The sequence below is a fragment of the Silene latifolia genome, chromosome Y (assembly GCF_048544455.1).
Source record: "Silene latifolia isolate original U9 population chromosome Y, ASM4854445v1, whole genome shotgun sequence".
Taxonomy (NCBI): Eukaryota; Viridiplantae; Streptophyta; class Magnoliopsida; order Caryophyllales; family Caryophyllaceae; genus Silene; species Silene latifolia.
Window position 1 is genome coordinate 387,857,346 of NC_133538.1, and position 22,668 is coordinate 387,880,013.

General features: G+C 38.6%; 1 protein-coding gene across 1 annotated transcript; it reads right to left on the reverse strand.

Moving 5' to 3' along the window:
* Positions 1-418: 418 nt before the first annotated feature.
* Positions 419-2,494, reverse strand: LOC141632039 (uncharacterized). The gene is made up of 5 exons (XM_074444628.1): positions 2,013-2,494; positions 1,656-1,958; positions 1,315-1,513; positions 1,120-1,261; positions 419-453 (listed from the first exon to the last, which is right to left on the reverse strand). The coding sequence occupies exons 1-5, from the start codon at positions 2,492-2,494 to the stop codon at positions 419-421; spliced, it is 1,161 nt and encodes a 386-aa protein (XP_074300729.1).
* Between the last annotated feature and the right edge of the window lie 20,174 nt (positions 2,495-22,668).

Sequence of the window (22,668 nt, forward strand, 5' to 3'; positions counted from 1 at the left end):
GTGCTGAGATAACGCTTCAGCTCCTGAAATGCTTTCTCGTGGTCATCCGTCCACTCGAATCTTTGGCTTTTTCTGAGTATATCATAGAATAGCCTGCATCTGTCCGAAGATCTGGATATGAATCTGTTTAAGGCTGCCACTCTTCCACGGTCGTATGGACGTCTTTTGTTTTTGCGGTGATTCCAGTGCAGAATTGCTCTTATTTGCTCGGTCTTTGGCCTCTATCCCTCTGGGGTCACCATGTACCCTAGGAACTTTCCACTTTGGATACTCCAAGGTGCACTTCGTAGGATTCACTTCATTTGGTATTTCCGAGGGTATTAAAAGTTTCGCCAGTCTTTGGTGGTCTTTGTGAAGCTCAGCCGATTTGACGACCATATCGTCTATATATACTTCCATAGTTTGGCCTATTTGTTCTTTAAACATCATGTTTACCACCTCGATAGGTAGATCCTGCATTTTTCAGTCAAAAGGCATGACATTATAACAAAGAGAGATACCTCTTTCGGATCCGAACGCCGTCTTTTCCTGGTCACTCGGGTGCATCTTTATCTGGTTATATCCGCTCCAGGCATCCAGGAATGTCAGCATCTCGTGGCCCGCAATAGCATCTACCATGGCGTCTATGTGTGGTAGAGGGAATGGATCCTTTGGGCAAGCTTTGTTTAAATCCGTGAAATCGACGAGACCCTCCACTTGACATTTTTTTGGGACCACTACCACATTAGACAACCACTCGGGTACTTTACTTCACGAATCTTTCTTCTTTGCCGCAAGCGGGTTATCTACTTCTTGATTTATGACCTGGTTTCTTTGAAAGCAAATTTTTTCTTTCTTTTTCTGCCGCACGGGTTTATAGCTTGGATCCACACTTAGCTTGTGAGTTATCACACTTGGGTCTATCCCTATCATATCATCATATGACCAAGCAAAGCAATCTATGTTAGTTCTCAACAACCGAACGAGTTCTTCACGAATCTTACCTCTACACTCGAGATCCAATGAGAAAGGTTCGTTACGGATGCAAACGAGTCCAGGATGACTTCGTCTAGTTACGCTGCCGAGGCTCAATGTACTCGTCCTGGATGCGCTGGCTTTGTAACTGCTATGCGGGCAAACCTGTTGTCAGCTTCAGAGCCACCTTGTAGCAATCCTTAGCTTCTTCCTGATCCCCACGTATTTCTTGCACCCCCAAGGTGTTGGAAACTTCAGGCATTGGTGGTACGTTGAGGGAATTGCTTTCATCTCGTGGATCCAGGGCCTGCCAAGGATTACATTGTAAGTAGAGGGCCCATCAATAACCAAATACCTTACCTGTTTGTTTACACCTCCGGCGTAGGTTGGGATGATGATTTCTCCCAGGGAGTGCTTTGTTTCGCTGCTGAAACCAACCAAGGGAATTGCCTTCCTTGCTAGATCTTTCTCAGTGAATCCCATTCCTTTGAGTGTTTCCATCATGATCAAGTTGACGGAGCTTCGGTATCCACCAGGATTTTTTTCACCTTGCAATTTTCTATGGGAAGCGTGATGATTAGAGCATCGTGGTGCTGTTCAGGAGTAGATCTTGCGTCTGTTTCGTCGAAGGTGACCGACGGATTCTCGTGGTTAACCACTGCAGAGCTCTCCATCTGTCTCCCTTAGCCCCAGTTGCATACCTCTTGGCTGCACGAGTATGTCGGCCCACACACTCCGATCCACCTGTAATGACATTCACAGTTCTAGAGCAATGAGGAGGAGGGGAGGGCAGAACCTGATCCGCTGAGTTTACTCTGGTTGTGTTTATGGGTAGGAGATGATCCAGGTTTCCTTGGTCAGTGAAATTTGACTTCCTTTCTGAGGGAGTGACATTCATCGGTGTTGTGAGTGTTGCTGCCGTGGAACTCACACTTTTTGCCTGTGTCTCTGCTGCCGGGGTTTCCTTCTGGAAGTTTTGGCCATCTGACTCTGCGTCCCAACTCCTTCAAGGCTTTGAATAGTCCTGCAAGATTGGTAGTGAAACCATACTCACTTACTTTGGAGAGCGGATCTCGCCGGACTTTCCTTCTGAATTTCCAGAAACTTTATTCACGCTCCTGCTGTAGGGTTTGGATCTTTCGCACTTCTTCTCTACTGGAGCTTTTCTGGATACTGGGTCTGAATCATAAGTGCCTCTTACAGGTGCAGAGTCTTCTTCCAGCCTCATGACAGCAATCGCCTTCAATTGCACCTCCTCAAAGGTAGTCCATGGATGCATGGTTAGTTCCTTGTATAGCTGTGAATCCTGGTGCAGCCCTCGGCGGAAGGCTTGTATAGCGGTTACTATATCACACCTCGGAATTGACACCTTCTCTTTGTTGAACCGGTTCAAGTAATCACGGATAGATTCCTCAAACCCTTGCACTAGCCGGTAGAGGTCGCCGGTGCCTTCTCGGCTTTCTGCTGCGAATCGCGATTGAAGGCATTGACTAGGTCGGCGAAGGCCGGATATGCTCTTGTTCGGTAAGCGACGAACCATCGCAGGGTCGCTCCCGACAGTGTTGATCCGAAACCTTTGCACATGCAAGCTTCCTTTAGAGATCCAGTTGCGGTTATCACCATCATTTTCTGCTTGTAGTGGTTGATATGGTCAAGTGGGTCTGCGGTCCCGTCATAGAGTGTCATAGCTGGCGGCACACATCCTTTAGGAACACCGATTAGAGCTATATCATCCACAAAGGGTGAGTCTGCGTAGCTATCTTTGGCTGCTTTCTCCGGCGGGACGGGTTACGCCCAGTATCCTATACATTAGCTCCCTCGGCTCCTGGTATTCTTTGCTCCAAATGAGTTACCCGCTCTGCAGGAGGGTTAAAACAGGCGGAAGGAACCAAAGCGGTGTACCTCCTAGCCAGTGCTCGAAAAGTTGGCACGATCTTTGGGTGACTTGAGTTCTGCGGTGTTGCACTGATTATGGATCCAGGCTGCCATCCTGGTGTCTGTTGTAATCCTCCGATCCAGGCTTCACTGGTGAACTGGTTGCAGGATGGAATTGCTGCATTGGGACAAGTCTAGACTGCCATCCTGGTGTCTGGTGTGCGGGGGTACCTGAAAAGGGTGGAAGGTCAGATCCAGAAGGGGTGTTAAACAAAGCGTTACCTGTTGTCTGCTGCAGACTGGGTGGATTATCGAATGACAGAAATCCCAATCCTCTTGGCTCGATTGGTTCGCTGGGTGCTACCCCTGCAAGATCTAGCCTGGTAACTAGTTCTGACGGGATTGGTCGACCCAATCCTACACTGCTGGTTATGGCTGGAGCCTCTGGTGCTGATGCTGGTTTGGACTGGACCGCCGTCACGATTTGAGCCATCATGTTCTGGTTGTCTTTCCTCAGATCCTCAACGGCCCGACGCAGAATGTCCATCCCCTGAATCATCACCTACATCGGATCGAGTGCTGGGGATCCTCTGCTTCGGAGAACTTCTGCGCCTGAGCTTTCCTGGGTCGGGCTTCTGGATACCGCTTCTCCACCTCTGCTGGGGCTGCTTTCCCTGCTGGATTTGGACTGACTGGGTGCGCCTGTTGCCTTTGGAATTTGCGGTGGTTTCGAGGCCGGGCATGGCTCGTCGACATCTTGACGGGATCGTCCTGGATCTGGGATGCATCGACCGTCTGCAAATGCGAAGTAATTCTGCTCCGGAAGGCACGGGTGATATGCTCGGCTGGGGAAGGGTTCTCGCCCAGTTCCAGGCATGGTCACGGTTGGTTCGATCTTGCGAGTATTGGCTATAGAAAATGATCACTATGCCCCACGGTGGGCGCCAAACTGTTTTGGTAAAAATTTACCGGTTACGAATTAATTATGTGAGTGATAGTGATTAGACTAATGCCAATTATGGTTTGGACTCGATAATGACAACGAGCGAAGTAAAGATGAAATGAACGAAAATGATACGGAGGATTTTTGGTGACACGGAAAACCCGGTGTGGGAACAACCGCGGGGGGAGTCGGAATCCCACCAACTTTGCACTATAATCGAGGTTGAATACGCAAGTAAGGAAATACAATGATTATTTTTGCTAATGAATTATTGCCAAGTGTAGACAAGAATTTCGAGAAGTGTTGTGTTGTTTTTGCTCGAGTTCCGATGCCCTTGTGTGATGCCCTTCTCTGGTTTATATAGCTGCGCACATCAGACCCAGAGCCAGAAAAACCTACATCCTAGTTATGCTCCTATATCTTTGGTCAACTCATGAGAATAGGGAGTTGTTGATTGACTTGGTTGACAATCCCCTTGTTGTACGTGTATTATCTTTAATGTGTGTTTGTTCACCTTTTATCCCACGGCTCTCCTCTTGCCACGTCAGCAATCCCTTACTTTCATCCTCTTCCAATCGCTGTCTGCCACGTTGTCCTTGATTGTCCCCCTTTTTTCCAGTAAAATAGTGCCACGTTGCATGTGATAAAATTCATTTTTTATCCCTAACACCTACCATTATACTATGGAGTAAATTTAGGTTTTTAATTTTTTATACATATAACTATTACGGAGTATGTAGTTTCTTTGCGAGGGATTGGTAAGCAAATAATTGAAATAAAGGGAGTATATATACTACTTGGATGACAAATCTCCATTATTATGACAAAGTTGAGACTTTAATGTTACTCGGAAGTCATTCATATTATTCGAACTCTTTGTAACTGCTTGAGAAAAGCACGTTTTATATTAATGGATAAATATACATAAGCCCATAAAAGTGTCGTTTCATTCATTTTTATCTTTAAGAGCTCAAAATAGAATATATAATAGGGAAAAATAAAAAGAGATTATTTGGTTACTCATAAGAAAAACACAAAAATATTACTCCATAATATGTTGACTCTTGAGAATCACGGACTACAAATTTTGTGAATGATAGGGAATACTACTATTTGCACTCCCACAATAAGTAAAACTGTGAGATCTTTGATTCTGATTGTAGGTCAACATCTGCACGGCTGCACCCACTTAGTTGTACACGACTATTATAGACACGAGCAGTTTCCTCACATCTAAAGGTTTTCAAATTAAAGACAATCTTACCCGAGTCAAGGAATTTGAGGGACGGTAGAAAATCTACTATAATTAACGTCAATTTCAATATTCATTGCCTCTTGTGTTTTACTACCCGATCGAATAAGTTCAATAACCTTCATTAGCAACTCAAGTTGCTACAAATCACGTTATTATCATCCGTTAATTACTCTCCCCGTTCACGCCAATTATCATTTATATTTGCTTTATTTCCCCTTTATAAAGTAAAGTTAAGGTATAAATTATTTATTAAGATAGAGGAAATAATACTTTGTTCACATGATTCTTTCCTAGAAAATCACGAAAAATATACGAATTTTTTCTTTGGAATCTTGTTCTTTATCTACTATTAATGCATTGAAAAGTTTTCCAAGTCTCTAGTAAGAGTATTCCTCGATTTCTACCAAATTTGGTTATGTGAATGCGTAAGATAAATTGTAAGCTTTACTAGTTTTAAACCCGTGCAAATTGCACGGTGTGCTATTTCAAATTTGTTACTATAAAAAAATTAATAACTTTTTAGATAATTTTTACGTTAATTAAGTATCTCGTTTTAAAATTTGTCATTAAAAATAAAGTTCTAAAATAACGTAATAAAATCTTTTTATTTTTTGTTAAAGAAATTCAAATTAAAGTCGTATCTAAGCTTTTAGATTTGAAAAATAAATTTCATTTGTAATTAGCGTAAATGATATATTAGGGTCAATTGGTTGAGTAATCGTTTGTAGAACTTTGACGAATAAAATTGAAATTTTGACCCGTGCACGTTTAAAATGACAATTTTAATCCCCTTTTCATTTAGTACATTGGTACATATTGCATACTACCTTTCATTCATTAGATTTGTACATCTTTCTGTTCGATATATTTCAGCAAACTTTACATTCCTTTTTTGGGGCTAATATGTGGTCCTCGAAATTCACATCAAAAGCAAATGTAAGGAATATATGGTATATGTGAAAGAGTATTATTATCTGGTAATTAGTGAAATAGAACAAAAAAGAAAATCGTAACTTGCACTCATCTAGTATGATTTAGTCGAATTGTTAAATATTATTTAAACCCGTGATATTATCATATAAGTATATACGGAGTAATAGTTAAAAAGGAAACAATAATAATATATCATTCATAAATTTTACAAAAATTAACACACTATAAATAACAGCATGATTAAAAAAGTTGTATACGTGATTCGTCTTAAATATAAATTATTCAAACCCGTGATATTATTATATAAATATGATAGTAAGTCTTACTCTGTCTTAAATTTTAAAACGGGTCAAATACTATCACATGGTAGTAATAAAGACAAAACTTTTAACATTTTCTAGACAACTTGCCATGTGATTTAGTATGTATTTGACCCGTCTTAAACTTAAGACGGATAATACCCGTCTTAAATGAAAATTTGTGATAAACATAAAATATTATTTGACCATTTTAATTTTAAAAGAGATATATCATTGTAAGAAAAACCAATTCTCTTTATAGAAATTATTAGCTTACAAAGAACAATATGTGAAATCATTGATAGTTGGCCAAAAATTCATACTGTAAGAGGACATTGTAGTTAGCCCAAAATCCCAACAAAAAAATTGCTCTTGAGGCCTCGCATTAGTCACATATATATATAGTCAAAACGACATCATAAACCCTTGTACTCCTTCATCCCTAACTCTACCGCCGCTCACTATCAACTTCGTCCTCACATAAATATTATTGATGTTAATTATCTTAACATCTTAATGATGTTCCATCTTTTTTCATCTTTTTCCCTCCTCAACTTCTCCTTCATTATTATTATTATTATTATTATTATTATTATTATTATTATTATTATTATTATTATTATTATTATTACTATTACTTTATTCCAGAAAATAATATTACAATTAATTAAATTATCAATTACCCAATAACCAATCCATATATTCAAGGTGATTAGTAATTTTTTTTTTTTTGAAAAATCTCAAGTGATTAAGTTGATAATGGAGATGATTTATTGAAGCATTGGGGAGTTATTCCATGAAGAGAAGATCATTAATATTTATTTCTTAATTTATTTAAACAATTATTAATTTCATATATTCACCGTTTATCGTTTCTTAGCCCATTTGTTTTATTTTATTTAATATTGTACATTTGTTACCGTAATTGTAAATTTGTAAGTAGATTTGTAAAATTCTTTTTTTTTTTTTTTTTTTTTTTTTTTTTTTTTTTTGCTTTAACACATCTAGAAACCACTTACTCCCTTCATACCAATGGTAACATTGACTTTTTTACACTTGTCGAGACACGTTTTGCAACGTGAATATCTTTAGTTACACATTATTAAAAATTATAAAAATTTGATATTTTTATAGCATTCATGATGATAAATCAAACAAGATCTCACATGACTCTATTTTGTCTTATAGATTAAGAATATTATCGAAGATTCCCTACGACCATGAATAGTGGCAAGATTCTCAATGTTACCATTGGTGTGGTATGGAGGGAGTATTTTTTTGAGTATTTTAAGCATTTGTTTAATATGCTTTTGCATTTTTTATCTTCCTCTTTGATTAATTGGTTTATAAATATGACAGATTATTAGTTAATGTTATTAATATTAACTAGTTTTAAACCCGTGCAAAATTGCACGGGTATGTATTTGGGCCGGTATTAAAGTTTTTGGATGTATTTTTTTTTTTTTTGCATTTCTATTGTACTTATCTAGTTGGTCTTAATCAGTGATCTACATAATTAATGTTTAAACTTGTTACAAATACGTGTTCGCATGCAATGGTTTAAGAGGAAATAAAAAAGGATATTTTTTTTATTAAAAATATATCGTACTATCTAGTTTTTAAAAATTATGCAGTAATTTATTCGCATTATATGTAATTCAATCCCGTAATTAAATGTAATTCCTTCTCGTAATTATGTAATTTTATTATTATTTAATTTTTTTTAAAATTATGTAATTCATTTATTTGTAATTAGTTTCATTTATTCCGATTTGTAATTCATTCGGCTTATATGCCATTAATTTCATTTATCGGAATGTATAAAATTATTTCATAGTAGTATTATTTCATAATATTTGTTCTAAGAAGGAATTTGTAGCAATGTTTGTATAGCCAGAATTATGAAGAAATAAATATATTGCACACTAACGGGGCTCACCATAACATGTATTTAAAAAAAAAAGGGTGAATTAATGACGTGGCACGCCCTGGATTGAGATTTGTCTTCTGAATTAATAAAGATAAGATTTTATTCACATAGGAGACTCATGTATGTGATAAATTGTTTTTATAAATAAAAGTGATTCAGTAAGTGAAATAAAACAAAATTGATCTGTAAATAAATGATGGAAGGAGAACGTGGGTAGTGTGGGCCGTCTGTTTAAAAATCAATAAAATAATGAGCTTTCAACCACATAGCGACACATCAGCTCTGTGGTTGTTCTTTTAATAAATAGGACATTTTTCGTTTTTCAAACCAAATATCAAGATGTGCACTAAACGATCCAACAAATATATATTTTCCCCTTAAAAAAAGCACATGTAAATTATTCACTGACGCGGAGGAGTATTTGGTTTTATCTATGTAACCAAGTTCCTCTAGTTTTCATCACCAGGTTCTCTTTGTAACACCCCCTCATACCAAGGTGCCTTACCAGGACCACCCTACCATGAAAGTGTGTTACCATCTCGGTTGCCCGAGGTTAGTACATATCAAAAGCGTCTGAACTGAGCACATTTATTAAAGTACTGTAAAGTATAAAGTTTACAACATCCAAACTCAAATACTGTTTTAACAAAATACAACTTCATAGTCTGACAATAAAAGAAATCCAACTAAGACTCAAACGGTGATGCTATGACTCGTGATGACAAATCTCCCAAGACAGTCCCCAAGCTCACACTAGCAATACCTGTCAAGCCTGCTCACCATCCCCGAATGGATCACCGCAGATTCCACAAACAACAACGGGGTCAGTATTACTCAAATATTAAGACAAACAAACAGAGAAATCAACTGATCATCACCAATGCCCAATCATCCAATCTCCCACAGTAACCGACTACACACCAAAGTGTGTAGCCCTGCCAGGTAACCCATCGCAACAGGTAACCTCGCCGCCAGTGGGTGACCGCAGCCGATCCCACCTAGTCCAGCTCCTCAACGAGCGACAACAATCCCTGTCCCTTAATGTGCACATCCCCTCCCGTGGCGAGTTCCACGGAGGGCGAACTAGGGTGTGAAGCCACTCCCGCAAGTGACTCCACCACAATCACAATCACATGACATCACAGCCATCTCAATCCCCTCACACCAACATCGTCACAACAATCTCCATACTCCGGTGATCAACAGATAACAATAATCACATCAAACATGTATTATAAAGAACAGTAAACTGAGTAGGGAAACCCTACCTTAGCAATCAACAGTGGAATGAACTCGAACAATCAGAAAGGCTCCTCTACGAAGTCTTCTCCTATACCATAATCATATCACACAATTTTACATTGCACAACCCCATATTCCCAATTTCGTAATTGTACAGTAGCCCCAACGAATACTAACAACATATAATTAGAACTTACCAACAGTAGGATGAGGAATTATACGCAAGGACTCGGAAGCTTTCACAAACAACAAGGCTATGGGATGATTAGGGAGTGATTAGGGAGAGATTAGGGTTAACGTAGAAATGATGAAGTTGAAATGATGTTTTGAAAACTGACGCGCGATATAAAATAATTTTAAACACTCCCTAATCAAACCGTCAAAATAATACTCGCCAGACCGAATACTCGGTCGAGTAAAGTTATACTCGGCCGAGTATCCTCTACTCGATCGAGTATTCACTATACTCGGCCGAGTATTCATCGGCAGAACCAAAACAACTCACAACAGCAGCACTACTCGGCCGAGTAGGCTCTACTCGGTCGAGTAGTCACCAAAGAAAATCCGTAGTGTTACAATCTTCCCCCCTTAAAAAGAACTTCGTCCCGAAGTTCACACTCTACTATAAAACAAAGCACTACACTACGCCACAAGACTATACTAACCACATATATCAACACCAAGGAACTATGCAAGTCACCACAAAAATCATTACCCCGACTCAAAGCAAAACAACAAACAAAACAAAACACGACCGCGACCATCTCCTACCCCCCTAAAAAGACAACGGTTACGTCCCCGTAACCAAACATACCTGATCAAAAAGGTTAGGAAAACGTTCTCGCATAGCTTCCTCGGGTTCCCATGTGGCTTCCTCCACATTATGATTAGACCAAAGGACCTTGAGTAAGACCGTCTCACCATTCCGGGTCTTACGAACCGTGCGATCAAGAATCTTCTTAGGAATCTCGGCGAAGGACAAGGACTCATCAAGCTCGATGTTCTCCATTTCAAGGATATGCGACGGGTCGCTCACATACTTCCGAAGTTGGGATACATGAAAAACATTGTGCACTCTATCCAAAGCTGGTGGTAACGCTAACCTGTAGGCTACCCCGCCAACACGGTCCAAAATCTCATAAGGACCTATAAACTTTTAGCTTAGCTTACCCTTTTTCCCAAACCTCATAACACCTCGCATAGGTGACACTTTTAAAAGAACTTTGTCACCTACCGTAAACTCAATGTCCTTGCGGTGCAAGTCGGCGTAGCTCTTCTGACGATCTTGAGCTGCTCTCATCTTTTGCCGAATTAACTGGACTTGCTCAACCATATCTTGAACCAGTTGTGGCCCTAAAACCACCGCCTCGGAACTATCATCCCAACAAACTGGACTTCGGCATTTCTGGCCATACAAAGCTTCAAAAGGTGCCATCCCCACGCTTGTATGATAACTGTTATTATATGAAAACTCAATCAGATCAAGCCTGTCTTCCCAACTGCCCCCAAACTCCATAACACATGCCCTCAACATGTCCTCTAAGGTCTTGATGGTCCGTTCCGTCTGACCATCGGTTGCCGGATGAAAGGTTGTACTCATCTTTAAAGTTGTACCCATCAACTCTTGCAGCTCTTGCCAAAACTTGGATATGAATCTCGCATCACGATCAGAAACGATATCCTTAGGTATACCATGTAACCGAACCACATGCCTCCTGTAACCCAATGCCAGCTGCATCTTAGACCAAGTATCTTTCATGGGAACGAAATGGGCTGACTTGGTTAACCGATCAACAATCACCCAAATCATGTTGTTACCTTGTTGTGACCTAGGTAACCCCACAATGAAGTCCATGGAGATCGACTCCCACTTCCACTCTGGTACATCCAAAGACTGAATCTTACCTTGTGGACTCCTTTGTTCACCCTTGACCTTTGACAGTCAAACATCCGGCTACAAACTCATTACATCTCTCTTCATGTTTGGCCACCAAAAAGTCTTCTTAAGGTCTCTATACAGCTTGTCACCACCCGGGTGAACTGAATAGGGAGTGCAATGAGCCTCCGTCAAGATCACTCTCCGCAACTCTGCATCCTCAGGAACATACCATCTCCCATCAAAACGAACACTCCCATCTGGATGGATAGAAAACCTGGGCACCGTTCCACTCTCTACCCTTGACTTCCACTCCTGAATCTTAGGATCAAGCTCATGCTTACTCTTGATGTTCGCATACAACTCTGGCTCGATCGTCAAATCCCCGGCGGTATCCCCCTCTCGAATCATAAAGATCCCCAACCTAGACATCTCATCCCTCAACTTCAGCAAGGACATAGCTGTACATAGCGAATGAACGCTCTTCCTACTCAGTGCATCTGCAACAACATTAGCCTTATCCTCGTGATAGATGATCTCCATATCATAATCCCCAATCAGCTCCATCCACCGTCTCTGTCGCATGTTAAGCTCCTTCTGAGTGTAGATGTACTTTAGATTCTTATGATCAGAGAACACCTTAAAAGTTGCTCCATAGAGGTAGTGTCTCCAAATCTTAAGAGCGAACACAATCGCACCCGACTCCCGGATCATGAGTAGGGTAGTTCTCCTCATATTGTCTTCACTGTCTCGAAGCATACGCTATGACTTTCCCTCCCTGCATCAAAACACAACCAAGACCATTCTTTGAAGCGTCGGTATATACCTCAAAGTTCTCACAACCCTCTGGAAATGCTAGGATAGGAGCTGTGGTCAAGCGTTCCTTTAAGGTCTGAAACGCCGTCTCACAACTCTCATCCCAGACAAATCTGACTTCCTTCCTCATCAAGGATGTCATAGGCCGTGCTATGGTAGAGAAATCTTTCACAAATCTCCTGCAGTAGCTGGCAAGGCCTAAGAAACTCCGAATCTCAGCAACATTCTTCGGCGATTCCCACTTGGTAACGGCCTCAATCTTACTAGGATCCACAGAGACCCCCTTCTTAGATATTACATGGCCCAGAAAAGCCACTTCCTCTAACCAGAACTCGCATTTGGATAGCTTGGCATAAAGCTGATTTTCTCTCAAGGTCTGCAGGATTATCCTCAAGTGCTCCTCATGCTCTTCCTTAGTCTTAGAATAGACTAAGATATCGTCGATGAAAACAACCACAAACCTATCCAAAAACGGTGTAAAGATCCGATTCATCAAATCTATAAAAGCTGCTGGCGCATTGGTCAACCCAAAAGGCATCACCACGTACTCGTAATGACCATATCAAGATCGGAACGCTATTTTAGGAATATCCTCATCTGCTATCCTCAGCTGGTGGTATCCCGACCTCAGATCAATCTTGGAAAACACACCTGCTCCACTTAGCTAATCAAACAAGTCATCAATCCTCGGCAACGGATACTTGTTCTTCACTGTGACACGAGTGAGCTCTCTGTAATCAATGCACAGTCGCATACTCCCATCTTTCTTCTTTACAAAAAGAACTGGAGCTCCCCACGGTGACACACTAGGCTTGATGTAACCCTTGCCTAGCAACTCATGTATCTGCTTTTTCAATTCTGCCAACTCTTTAGGTGCCATACGGTATGGTGCTTTAGATATAGGACCCGTTCCCGGCTTAAGCTCCACACTGAAATCAACATCCCTCTTGGGAGGCAAACTCGGTATCTCATCAAGAAAAACATCTTCAAACTCTCTCACCACAGATATCTCAGAAGCTGTCGGTGGCTCTACTCGGTGATCTCTCACATGACAAAGAATTAAGGGACACTTCTTCCTCGAACATGACATTAAAGTCATCACAGCTATGAACCTACACTTAGGCTTTACCACAAACCCTCTATAGGACACCCTAACACCCTTGGGACCCTTTAAGGACACCCTCTTTTGCCGACAATCTATCCTGGCATCATACTTACCCAGCCAATCCATCCCGACAATCACCTCGAACCCATCCATAGGAAACTCTAACAGTCTCTGCAAATCTACCCCTCCAACTACCATGGATACTCCCTTATACACTTGAGACACGACACGACTCCCAAGGTATGAATACATCATCTTTTACAACCTCAAACTTCCCCAAACCCATAGACACAACATGACTCTTAGACACAAAAGAATGTGTAGCCCCGGAATCAAACAAAACAAAGGACGGTACATTATGAACAAGAAAGGTACCGGTAACTACATGAGCATCATCTTGTGCTTCCTGTTTGTCCATCATGAAAAGCTTTCCACTGTTTTTCTGTCCTCCACCCTGAACTGAAGCATTGGAGGTACTTGGTTTGGTTGCCGAATCCTGAGTGGTGCTATTGTTCTGGCGCTGATAAGATCCACCACCACCGCGGTTGTAACCGCCCTGGTTGCCCTGTCCATCTTTGTTGCCCCATGAACCTCCCGGTCGGTTACTAGCAAAACTCTGAGTCGGCCCCTGAGAAAAATTCCCCACCGAGCCCCCGAACCGGTCTTGCTGGGCTTGTAGCTCGTGCATTCCCGTCTTTTGTGGCCTATCCCACCACAGTTGAAGCATGTAAGATTAGAGTTGTCACTCACACTCCGACCTCCATTCTTTCCCCAGCCACGAGATCCTCCCGAAAAACCAGCTCCCCAGAAAAAGCCTTAGCATGGTTAAAGTTCCCTTTCTAATTGTTGGCCGACTGGCTGTTGTTTCCACCATTAGCCTTTCTCTTTTCAGCAGCAGTCCTCTCATCGATCTCTCTTGAGAGATCTACCATTCTCTCAGCTTGATCCGCTCTTAGATACACTTCCTTGAGGTCAGTAGCAACCCAAGCTGGCATACGACTCACTATCTTAGCAGATAAACCCCTCTCAAAACGAAGAGCCAAACCCCTCTGTCCTAGCTGCATGTCTTCAACATAACGAGATAGCTCCAAAAACCGATGATAGTAGTCAGTGACCGTCATCTCCTCAGTCATGGTGAAGGAATCAAAGTCGGATCTCATCTTGTGTCGGATATGCTCCGGGACAAACTGCTCTCTCATAGCACTCTTCAACCCAGACCAAGGAATAGCTCCTTCCCCCTGGTAATAAGCTCTAGCATCTTCCTTGACATTTTGCCACCAAACTGCAGCCTCACCTCTTAGGTAGTACACTACCTGCTCAACAATCATGTCCTCGGGGCACTTAACCATTTCCATGAGAGCTTCAATCTCACGGTGCCACTTCTCGAGTAGCTTTGGTTCACCTACCCCGTCATATGTGGGAGGGTTGAAGCGAGCAATGATGATGCTGAGCTGAGTTGCATCCATCGACTTCTCGTTCCCCTTTCCCACATTTTTGAGAGCTTCAAGGAGAGCCTCTTGTTGCTCAATCATACGAGCAACCTCATCAAGAGTCATCTCCGAAGCTTGGATCTGCGCGGGAGTTCTTTTGGGCGGCATACTGAACTGACAAGAAACACGGAAACGTAAACACAAAAGCCTACAACTCAAAACGTAATAACTTTCCGCCAAAAGAACACTCGGCCTAGTATACAACCATACTCGGTCGAGTAACGACTACTCAGTCGAGTATCCTAGATACTCGGTCGAGTATTCGACTCCAGAAGCGAACGTCAAAAACTCAAAAACAACACTCGGTCGAGTAAAACAACACTCGGCCGAGTAGCCACTACTCGGTCGAGTATACTTCTTACTCGGTCGAGTTATCACATACGATGCTACTGGTAATCATCGCCAAACAATACTCGGTCGAGTGCTTGGTTACTCGGCCGAGTGTTCCCTACTCGGTCGAGTACACCGCCCTCGGCCGAGTCACGTAGTAGACGGACATATACGATATAAAGTTCTCTATCATGCTCACTATTCCTGCAACAAACATATAACATCAAGGACTTTAATGCCAATTAAAAAAAATCACATCAGCCTACAATTCAAATATCAAGAACTTTAATGCCACGTTATAATCATATGAGCATACAAATCATGCATACGCTAACTCCAACATGACAAACATTCACACACCCGTCACATCCTCCATTTTTCCATCACCACATTTACAACTCTCAACACACACCTTCAACTATCATCTATTACCAACATGCATCTTCACATACATATGCATACAAAACCTAACTCTCATCACACTTCCCCATGTTACCGGCTCGAGTTAGTGAGGGCCAATTTGCGACTCCGGGACGTCTCCCGAGTCTTTGCGGTAGCTCCAAACAACTCTCTCCGGGTTCATTTTATTTAGACTCCCTAGGTTCATTAAATTCATTTGTTTAGGTGCCGGAATCTTCGGCTCTGATACCACTTTGTAACACCCCCTCATACCAAGGTGCCTTACCAGGACCACCCTACCATGAAAGTGTGTTACCATCTCGGTTGCCCGAGGTTAGTACATATCAAAAGCGTCTGAACTGAGCACATTTATTAAAGTATTGTAAAGTATAAAGTTTACAACATCCAAACTCAAATACTGTTTTAACAAAATACAACTTCATAGTCTGACAATAAAAGAAATCCAACTAAGACTCAAACGGTGATGCTATGACTCGTGATGGCAAATCTCCCAAGACAGTCCCCAAGCTCACACTAGCAATACCTGTCAAGCCTGCTCACCATCCCCGAATGGATCACCGCAGATTCCACAAACAACAACGGGGTAAGTATTACTCAAATATTAAGACAAACAAACAGAGAAATCAACTGATCATCACCAATGCCCAATCATCCAATCTCCCACAGTAACCGACTACACACCAAAGTGTGTAGCCCCCGCCAGTGTTACCCATCGCAACAGTAACCCTCGCCGCCAGTGGGTGACCGCAGCCGATCCCACCTAGTCCAGCTCCTCAACGAGCGACAACAATCCCTGTCCCTTAATGTGCACATCCCCTCCCGTGGCGGGTTCCACGGAGGGCGAACTAGGGTGTGAAGCCACTCCCGCAAATGACTCCACCACAATCACAATCACATGACATCACAGCCATCTCAATCCCCTCACACCAACATCGTCACAACAATCTCCATACTCCGATGATCAACAGATAACAATAATCACATCAAACATGTCTTATAAAGAACAGTGAACTGAGTAGGGAAACCCTACCTTAGTAATCAACAGTGGAATGAACTCGAACAATCAGAAAGGCTCCTCTACGAAGTCTTCACCTATAACATAATCATATCACACAATTACACATTGCACAACCCCATATTCCCAATTCCGTAATTGTACAGTAACCCCAACGAATACTAACAACATATAATTAGAACTTACCAACAGTAGGATGAGGAATTATACGCAAGGACTCGGAAGCTTTCACAAACAACAAGGCTATGGGATGATTAGGGAGTGATTAGGGAGAGGTTAGGGTTAACGTAGAAATGATGAAGTTGAAATGATGTTTTGAAAACTGACGCGCGATATAAAATAATTTTAAACACTCCCTAATCAAACCGTCAAAATAATACTCGCCAGACCGAATACTCGGTCGAGTAAAGTTATACTCGGCCGAGTATCCTCTACTCGGTCGAGTATTCACTATACTCGGCCGAGTATTCATCGGCAGAACCAAAACAACTCACAACAGCAGCACTACTCGGCCGAGTAGTCACCAAAGAAAATCCGTAGTGTTACACTCTTAGTCTATCAATTGGAAAGGATTAAAGAGTTGTTAAAGCATACCCAGGTTGGCTTAAAATAAATAATATGAACATGACAATATTAACCATACCTTTAACAACTTATTTGAATATTTTTCTTCCATGAATTCAACCAAGACATCGTAAGCTTAGTTTTATTCGTACCTGAAATTTCAACCCATAACCTATTAGCATAAATGACAACTCTATAAATTTTATCATGCAACATGGTACATTGATTCAGAAATTTAATACACAATTTATAAGACAAAGAAATCAGAGAAACGTTTAAAACAAATAGGAAAACAAATAAAAAAACATTCGAAAATAGGATACATAAAAGGTAAAAGAATTGATTTAGAAAGAAGCATATATATAAGTTGGGTAAGAAATTTTGTTCTTACGTGCAATGCAGTGCATGTGGTATATATGTAGTATTTATGCTCCACTACAAATATGTTTCAAGTTTAGTGAAACACAATTTCTTTTCTTATTGCTATTAGGTTTCATAGAAACCGCAGAATATTGTTGTAAAGGGTCAATTGGAGTATCTCTTAATTAATTTTTTATTTTAATTTTAATATTACGTTATTCAAAAATATTGGACTCTTTATAATCACTCGAAAAAAAGCAATATATATATATATAATATAATATATATATATATATATAATTAGGATCAAATGAGTCCACCTCCCTTAGGTGAGTCCATAAGTCCTAATTCTGACCATTAGATTTTAAAACAATCAAGGGTCAAGATTAAATCTCAAAATAAAGGCCCTATATAGAAACACAACTAAACCCTAAATATTTCATTTGTCTGCCTCACAACAACATTTATCACTTCTCTCTCTTCCTCCCCCACCTTCTCTCTACAACTCCGCATCCCACCACCAGCACGCACCCCCCCGCTCCCCACCACGGACCACCACGGACCACCACCACCCACAAGATCTCCTTCCTCTCGTCCTCCACTGCTCGCCTACCTCCTTTCCTCCTCTCATTTTTTTGTTGCTATTGGTGTCATTGTCTGCCAACACCGCCTCCCTCTGCCTCTCGCCCACCGTGCCTCCAGCCGCATTCCCGACACCCCCACCGCGCGCCTACTTCTGCCGCTCCTTCACGTTTCTCATTTCTCTCTTTTTATTTTATTTATTCTTTTTTTTTTCTGGTGTATGGTGTTGGTGTTTGTAGCCGTCGTGGTTGCTTCTGGTTGTGGGGTGTGTGGTCGTCGTGACTCGTGGTGGGTGTTGGTGCGTCTCATGTGTTGTCGGCGGCGTGAGAGGTAGCAGTCGTGGGTCTCATAGACTGCCGCCTGCTTTTTTTGTTTTTGTTTTTTTGTTTATCAGATTTCTTGTGGCTAAGGGTGTTGGTGGTGGGTTACGTCAATGGTGTTGGTGGCCGTTGGTGAGGGCTGCCATCCTCTCCGTTATCTTTTTTTTTTTCATTTTTTTTACGATCTATCGTGTGTTGTGGGGTTGTGGCGGTTTAGTTTTTTTTTTTGTGGTGGTAGTAGCAGTGGGGTTGTGGCGGTTTTCTTTTTTTTTTTTTTTTTTTTTTCAGATCTACGGCATAATTTTGGTGGGATGGTTATGGTGTCGTGGCTGTGGGTGGAGCCGTTTGTCGAGGACGGTGGTGCTGGTCTTATGGTGGTCGGTCGTTCGTTCGTGGTGGGGGGAGGTCATTGGTGGTGGTTGTTATGGTTGGTGGCGGTGGTTGTCGATGACGTTGGACCGATTAATGTTCTATTTCATTGAGTAAAGCTTCACTTGACAAGATTTATTTCCACTTTAATGGATTAAAATCCACTAACATGGACTAAAGTTTCACTTGAATTGGATTAAAGTTTCACTAATATGGACTAAAGTTTCACTTGAATTTCACTTGAATTGGATTAAAGTTTCACTAATAGGGATTAAAGTTTCACTTGAATTGGATTAAAGTTTCACTAATATGGACTAAAGTTTAACTAAAATGGACTAAAGTTTCACATGAATTGGATTAAAGTTTCACTAATATGAACTAAAGTTTCATTATATGGACTAAAGTTTCACTTGACACGCACTAAAATGAAGACCAAAATTACATTCGTAAAACATTAATTTACATCTATAAAATTACAATATTAATTAAACTCAAATTTTTATATTCTAAATTATCTAAAAAAATTAAATTTTAATTTTTAGTATTAAAGTTTTATTTGAAAAACATTAAAATTACATTTATAAATCAGTAAAATTAAATAAATTTTAATTTTTATATTAGAAATTGACTAAAAAAATTTTAATTTTAATTTTTAAGATTAAAGTTTCACTCGTAAAACATTAAAGTTATATTTATAAACCAATAAATTTAAATAAATTTAAATTTTTATATTGAAAATTGTCTAAAAAAATTAAAGTTTTAAATTCTAGCAATAAAGTTTCACCGTAAAACACTAAAGTTACACTCAAAAATCAATTTTATATATTTAAAATAAAATTTTACAACATAAATTTAGATTTTTATTTATAAAATGAGCTTAAATATTAAAGTTACAATTCTAAAGAATTAAAGTTACACTCATAAATTAAAGTTTCATTTATAAAACATTAAAGTTTTCATCTTAAAATTTTACAATCTCAATCATCAATCTTAGAAGATCAATGGCTAGGATTAAGACTTAGTGGACTCACCAATTTAGGTGGACTCATTTGAACTTGGCTCTCTCTCTCTCTCTCTCTCTCTCTCTCTCTCTCTCTATATATATATATATATATATATATATATATATATATATATATATATATATATATAGAGAGAGAGAGAGAGAGAGAGAGAGAGAGAGAAGAGATCAACTAAGGCCATGTATATGTATTGAGTCCATAAGTTCTATTAAGGGCCATTGGATGGTAAAAATGGATGGCCAAGATCAACCCCAAAAAAGTGTGTTTAATAGCTAATCTCACCATCTCTCTCCTCCTTCACTAATCCACTCTAATTAATCACTAATTTACTATATATTTGTTTTCCACTCATCCATTTCTCTCTCATCTTACACATTGTATTTCTCTCTTCTCTCAAACTCTAAAAAAAAACCCAAATAAATAAAAAAAACCCAAAAATTCAAATAAATAAAAAACCCAAAAATCCAAATAAATAAAAAAAACCAAAACACCCAAAAAAATCAAAAACCCAAAAAATCAAAAATCCAAACAAATAAAAAAGTTCTCTTCCTCTACACCACCACCCCACCCGACACCACCCACAGCCACGACCCACCGTTTCACAACCACCGCCGTACCGTTTTTTTTTTTTCGTTTTGATGTTATTTTTTATGTTTTGAGTTGTTTTTTTCATTCGTTATTTTTGTTGTGTTTTTTTCATTTATTATTTTTGTTGTCTTTTATTTTTTTTATTATTGTCTTTTTATATATTTTCTCAATTCTCGCTTTTTTTTACATTTTTTTCCTTAAGATTTTGGGTAAAATAAATCTCATATAATAAGTTAATTTTTATTTGTTGTGTTTTTTTCATTTGTTATTTTTGTTGTCTTTTATTTTGTTTATTCTTGTCTTTTTATCTATTTTCTCAATTCTCGCTTTTTTTTACATTTTTTTCTTAAGATTTTGCGTAAAATAAATCTCATATAATAAGTTAATTTTAATCTTTTGAAAAAATAACTTTATTATCTCGTTTTGTGGTGGTAGTTTGGTGGACTAAAGTTATACAAAGAATGGACTAAAGTTATACAAAAATGGACTAAAGTTATACAAAAATGGACTAAAGTTATACAAATATGGATTAAAGTTATACAAATATGGACTAAAGTTTTACAAATATGGACTAAAGTTATACAAAAATGGACTAAAGTTATACAAAAATGGATTAAAGTTATACAAATATGGACTAAACGTATAACTCCACTCAGTAAATGTATAACTTATACTCAGTAAATGTATAACTCTAGTAACGATATGAGTAACTTCTACTCAATGAATGTATAACTCCAGTAGAAATGTGTGTAATTTTTGTATAACTTTAGTCCAATTTTTGTATAACTTTAGTCTATTTTGTATAACTTTAGTCCATTTTTGTATAACTTCAGTCCATTTTTGTATAACTTCAATCTCATTTTTGTATAACTTTAGTCCTTATTTATATAACTTTAGTCCATATTTGTATAACTTTAGGTACTTTTTGTATAACTTTAGTCCATTTTTGTATAACACTAGTCCTTATTTGTATAACTTTAGTCCATATTTGTATAACTTTAGTCCTTCATATGTATAACTTTAGTCCTTCATATGTATAACTTTAGTCTATATTTGTATAACTTTAGTCCAAAATTGTATAACTTTACTACAAAATCGCATAACTTTAGTCCAAAATCGTATATCTTTAGTCCAATATATAACCGAAATCCTAAAAACCATCAATACTAACTTTAAACCAACAATACTAGATCTGAAAAAAAAAAGCGATTATCTAAATATCAAAATGTAATATAAGACATAATTGAAATAAAAAAATATAAAATAAGTAAATAACAACATAATAAGTAAATAACAACACAAAACAAAATAGTATAAATTGTATAACTTTAATTTTTGAAGAATATCACTTTAGTCGTAAATAGTATAACTTTAATGTTTTAAGGGTATAACTTTAGTCGTAAATACTATAACTTTAATGTTTTAAGGATATAACTTTAGTCGTAAATAGTATAACTTTAATGTTTTAAGGGTATAACTTTAGTCGTAAATAGTATAACTTTAGTTGTATTTACATATAGTTTTGAAAATTCAAAATAAAAAAAGTGATGAAAGTTGAGAAGAAGAAAACTAGATATGAAAACTAATAATAAAAAAAAACCAAATAACAATAACAAAAAAAACCCATAATAACAAAAACCAAAAAAACCCCATTATAACAAAAACCCGCTAATCTATCAAAAAAATCCGTAAATCTAACAAAAAAACCAAATATAAACAAAAAACCAAATAACAATAACAAAAAAAAAAACCCTAGAAGTAAATCATGATTCATCAAAAAAAAAATTAACAATGAAATACAATACAATAACAATAATTGAAATAAAAAAACGTCAGATCTAAACATTTAAATATTTAAATTTGAAAAATTTATATAGAGAAGTGTATAACTTTAATGCACGCAGTGTATAACTTTAATAGACAAAATGCATAACTTTAGTCCAAAATTTGTGTAACTTCAATTTATACAATGTATAACTTTAGACATTAACAGTATAACTCTATTTTGATTATTGTATAATTTTAGCCCAAAATATGAAACTTAAAAAAAACTTGAAAAATAACAAATAACCAAATACCAATAATAAAAACCAAATAACAATAATAACAATAACAAAACAAAAAACCAAATAACAATCACAAAAAAACAACACCCTCAAATCCTAAAGCAAATCTAAAATCTAAAAAAAAAAAAAACATAAAACCAAACGAAAAAAAAAATGGACGAAAAAAAAGAATGAAAAAAGGAGAAAGGAAGAGCAGGGAGGGAGAAAGGAAAAAGGAGAAAGGGAGATCGGTGTCGGTGAGGCGGCAGCAGGGAGGGAGAAAGGCGGCGGCAAGGAGGGAATAGATCCGGTGTCGGGTGGTGGTGGGCGAGTTG